Below are 5,000 nucleotides of genomic sequence, written 5' to 3'. Positions count from 1 at the left end.
TTCTCTCTCTCTATTCTCTCTCTCTATTCCCTCTCTCTGTTCTCTCTCTCTATTCTCTCTCTCTATTCCCTCTCTCTATTCTCTCTCTCTCTATTCTCTCTTTCTCTTCCCTCTCTCTATTCTCTCTCTCTATTCCCTCTCTCTATTCCCTCTCTCTATTCTCTCTCTCTATTCTCTCTCTCTATTCCCTCTCTCTATTCCCTCTCTCTATTCCCTCTCTCTATTCCCTCTCTCTCTATTCCCTCTCTCTATTCCCTCTCTTTATTCTCTCTCTCTATTCCCTCTCTCTATTCTCTCTCTCTATTCCCTCTCTCTATTCTCTCTCTCTATTCCCTCTCTCTCTATTCCCTCTCTCTATTCCCTCTCTTTATTCTCTCTCTCTATTCCCTCTCTCTATTCCCTCTCTCTATTCCCTCTCTCTATTCTCTCTCTCTCTATTCCCTCTCTCTATTCCCTCTCTTTATTCTCTCTCTCTATTCCCTCTCTCTATTCTCTCTCTCTATTCCCTCTCTCTATTCTCTCTCTCTGTTCTCTCTCTCTATTCTCTCTCTCTATTCCCTCTCTCTATTCTCTCTCTCTCTATTCTCTCTCTCTATTCCCTCTCTTTATTCTCTCTCTCTCTTCCCTCTCTCTATTCTCTCTCTCTATTCTCTCTCTCTATTCCCTCTCTCTATTCCCTCTCTCTATTCTCTCTCTCTATTCCCTCTCTCTATTCCCTCTCTCTATTCCCTCTCTCTATTCCCTCTCTCTCTATTCCCTCTCTCTATTCCCTCTCTTTATTCTCTCTCTCTATTCCCTCTCTCTATTCTCTCTCTCTATTCTCTCTCTCTATTCCCTCTCTCTATTCTCTCTCTCTATTCCCTCTCTCTCTATTCCCTCTCTCTATTCCCTCTCTTTATTCTCTCTCTCTATTCCCTCTCTCTATTCTCTCTCTCTATTCCCTCTCTCTATTCTCTCTCTCTGTTCTCTCTCTCTATTCTCTCTCTCTATTCCCTCTCTCTATTCTCTCTCTCTCTATTCTCTCTCTCTCTTCCCTCTCTCTATTCTCTCTCTCTATTCTCTCTCTTTATTCTCTCTCTCTATTCCCTCTCTCTCTTCCCTCTCTCTATTCCCTCTCTCTATTCTCTCTCTCTCTATTCTCTCTCTCTATTCCCTCTCTCTATTCCCTCTCTCTATTCTCTCTCTTTATTCTCTCTCTATTCCCTCTCTCTATTCCCTCTCTCTATTCTCTCTCTCTGTTCTCTCTCTCTATTCTCTCTCTTTATTCTCTCTCTCTCTATTCCCTCTCTCTATTCTCTCTCTCTCTATTCTCTCTCTCTATTCCCTCTCTCTATTCTCTCTCTATTCCCTCTCTCCATCCCCTCTCTCTATTCTCTCTCTATTCTCTCTCTCTATTCCCTCTCTCTATTCTCTCTCTATTCCCTCTCTCCATCCCCTCTCTCTATTCTCTCTCTTTATTCTGTCTCTCTCTCTCTCTCTCTCTCTCTCTCTATTCTCTCTCTCTATTCTTTTTATTCTCTCTCTCTATTCTCTCTTTCTATTCTCTCTTTATTCTCTCTATTCTCTCTATTCTCTCTCTCTATTCTCTCTCTTTATTCTCTCTCTCTATTCTTTTTATTCTCTCTCTCTCTATTCTCTCTCTCTCTCTATTCTCTCTCTATTCTCTCTCTCTATTCTCTCTTTATTCTCTCTATTCTCTCTCTCTATTCTCTCTCTTTATTCCCTCTCTTTAGGTTAATAAGATAATAATCTCAGTGTGTGTGTGTGTGTGTGTGTGTGTGTGTGTGTGTGTGTGTGTGTGTGTGTGTGAGAAACAGTAGAGGAGTGTAAACTCTGTGATGAAGGTGTGGGGAAACTGAAAGTCACAGCGTCACCTCTGACTGTTACACAGCGCTGACACTGGAGACTCCTTCCTTACACGCTACATAAACACACTTCTCCTTACAGTAAGCGTCACCATGGCAGCGTTTGGTGAATTGGGTGGAGTATAAACGCCGAGCGAGTAGGTTTTTATATTTGTTCTGTGTATAAAACAGATTTCTTTGTTTTTATTGTCTCCTGTGTCACCCAGGACGGTGGCTTTATCAGTTTAGTGGTGATAAAATCCACACTGCCGTACGTCAGGGTGGTCATGACCATTTCACACACACACACACACGTACACTCACATCCACAAGACACACACTTTTTTAACAAGGTTAAACAGAGCTCGTTTTAGGACAAGTGACTCAGCAAAAAATAAAAAAAAATCATCTCAGTGTGGTGTTAAAAAGAGCATCAAAGAGCATGTTTATTGAATAAAACACACACGTTAGCGGAGGTCTAAACACACAAAGGGCTACATAAAACTGACCCCTGTACACACTGACACTACTGACACTACTGACACTACAGACACTACTGACACTACTGACACTACTGACACTACTGACATATTTACATTTGAACTCTCCTTTAACTTAGAGATAAATTATCCAACGCGTATTCCCGCCCATTAATGAAGACCGTCGTTGTGTATAAAGTGCTTTTGATGGGAATTCTGACCTATTTTCAGCAGTGTGATGGAAATGAAACACGGGACAAACTCACGGGATGTTAAAGGAAATAACGGCAGAATATTTCTCACACTGAAGGTTTGTTTTTGGCCTGAGAACCTCGGCATTTCCTGGTCGGACGGTGGGAATTACGAGTTACGAGCTTTAGTTGAGCGCAGCGTAAGTTCCGCTTCTTGCCCTGATACCATATGAGCCAATCTCAGATGTGGGCGGAGCTAAAACTGTAAAACAGTGCAGATCACTGATTGGTCAAACGTAACAGTGCCGGAATCTTCCTGATAATTCGTCACAGTGATCTGTGTGACATTGTGGTGACCGTGACAAACTTTATCTATCTTTTACAATCTTTTCCTTTAACAGCAAATATAAACGCCACACTTTTACCATAAACCTTAATGTTTCAGATTCTTTTTGATTTTTTGTTCCACCATCTTTAAGTTATTCCAAATTCCAGTCTGGCTTCCGAGTCACCGTGTTGGAGTATCGTAGATGTTCAGCCGTCGATGTTGCATTTTAACATTTAACGTTAACTTGCTTAATATTAAAATATTGGCACCCTTGGTCTTATTTCCGTTAATTCGCCGCTATAACAAACTCACCAAACATGTCTAGTGGTTCACACTGTGAGAGAGATGCTCAAATAAAAAAATCATTTCAGCTCTAAACTGTGACGCTCCGAACCCCACGCTTCACAGACGAGGCCAGGGGGTGTGTGTTGGTCTATGATGCATTATTCGACTCCAAGGGAGTGGTTTCCTTCATGGAGGCATTCAGTTATCCCCACAAAAACCTCATTCTCACAGATGAAGCGTGGTGGTGGTGGTGGTGGTAGCAGCATCATGGTATCGGGCTGATTTACTGCTTCAGGGCATGCAAAGCTTTCGGTAACATTAAAGTATTGGCACCCCCGGTTTCATTTTGTAACAAACTCACCATATTTATTAGTTCACCCTATGAGAGAGAGACAAATAAAAATATAGAAATATTGTATTTTTTCTAAATTTCATATCAAAGAAAATCAGAATTTGACCAGTCATGCCCACCATCATAAATCATCTCTTTAACCACCAGGAAACTCCTCCTACTTTCTTGTCATTGTAGAGAGAGAGACAGTTAGTTCATCAGGATATTGACATACTGACACTGTCCAATGGAAAAGCGCTATTTGTTACTGGGCGGAGTCAGATAAAGCATCCTGTTGAGTTTCATCCGTAACTGTGAGGACTTCTGGGATTGACTGGAGAAGAATGTTCTTTTTTCCTCTGGCTGATCAGCTGGTAGAGACGATAACTCAGGGTCTGGACCTGGCAGGTTCCTAACACGCAGCCCACCCGCATCAGCTGACCGTGCACATGACCCCGCGAGCCGAAGAGCGCCTGGCGACGCCCCCGTTTCCGTCTCTCAGGGATGAGGATTTGACCGAGAGGTGTGTGAGAATTACTCAGCAGGGGATCTTTATGCTCGAGATCTCTCCAGACCAAATGGCGCTCTCGCACCACATCCTTTACACCAGTCAGGGGCTTGATAGTGGTTTCCATGGCGATATCACTTCCCGCCTCAAAGTTCCAGAACTTTCTTGGAAAACTCAACCTGATAAAGACAGAGAAGGAAAATGATGATAAAACATGAGCTGTTTCCATCTGAATATTTTTTTTACACATTTCTGAAAAATAGGAGATGTTGAAGTGGTTTTCATGATTTTTTTGCATTTCTGTTTCTTTTTACTACTACTACTACTACTAATAATAACACTGGCCCTGAAATCAGCCCCACCCCTTTTCCTTAGTAGATAACTCACTTGCCATTAATAGTTTCAATGGAGGTGGGGTTTAGTTAGGAGAAAAGAAAAAAGGTTGCAAATGTTGTTATTGTAAATGCAGTTGACCTCAGCAGGCAGCTCCTTTAAACTAAATATTACGCATGGCTCCTGTAAACTAACCATTACAGAAAGCTCCTTTAAACTAAATGTTGCATATGGCTCCTTTAAATTAAACATTACATAGGGCTCCTTTAAACTAAACATTACCTACAGCTCCTTTAAACTAAACATTACATATGGCTCCTTTAAAACTATTAAAGTTGTTAAAGGTAGGGATTGCAACACTGCTTCAGGGTGAAAGCAGCCTGTGTCAGCATTTACAGGGATTACAACACGAGCTTCACTCTGGATTTATGGTTTAATCTGACCTGAGTTTAGTCCCTGGCTCATTAGTGTGAGTGTGTGTGACGGTATAAAAGAGCGAGGCCTCGTGTTAAAGTGTTTATGGGACAGAATTGCGAGTGATTACGTTTTTTATGTACGAATGCAGTCCGGTTCTGGTGACAGAGATTTTGTATAGCTTATATTTTGGATGACCGGAAATTCTAAAAGTTTCAGTCGATGTGTAAGAAAATAGTTTACTGCTCCGAGGATTAGAGCTTTAGCTAATTACTCACACTGAGTGA

At 41.6% G+C, this 5,000-nt stretch overlaps 2 protein-coding genes across 2 annotated transcripts in view; both read right to left on the bottom strand.

The window, feature by feature from the left end:
* tnni1c (troponin I, skeletal, slow c) overlaps nt 1-5,000 on the bottom strand; it is a 76,326-nt gene that overhangs the window by 62,575 nt on the left and 8,751 nt on the right. The window lies entirely within an intron of this gene.
* The window catches only part of adm2b (adrenomedullin 2b), a 7,631-nt gene continuing 5,037 nt past the window's right edge, over nt 2,407-5,000 (bottom strand). Inside the window, exon 3 of the mRNA XM_047154631.2 lies at nt 2,407-4,145. Coding sequence (XP_047010587.1) covers nt 3,761-4,145 — 385 coding nt within the window. The 3' untranslated portion in view covers nt 2,407-3,760. The remainder of the gene's footprint in view (nt 4,146-5,000) is intronic.

The sequence above is a fragment of the Ictalurus punctatus genome, chromosome 4, assembly GCF_001660625.3.
Source record: "Ictalurus punctatus breed USDA103 chromosome 4, Coco_2.0, whole genome shotgun sequence".
Taxonomy (NCBI): domain Eukaryota; kingdom Metazoa; phylum Chordata; class Actinopteri; order Siluriformes; family Ictaluridae; genus Ictalurus; species Ictalurus punctatus.
This window is presented reverse-complemented; position numbering and strand designations above follow the sequence as displayed.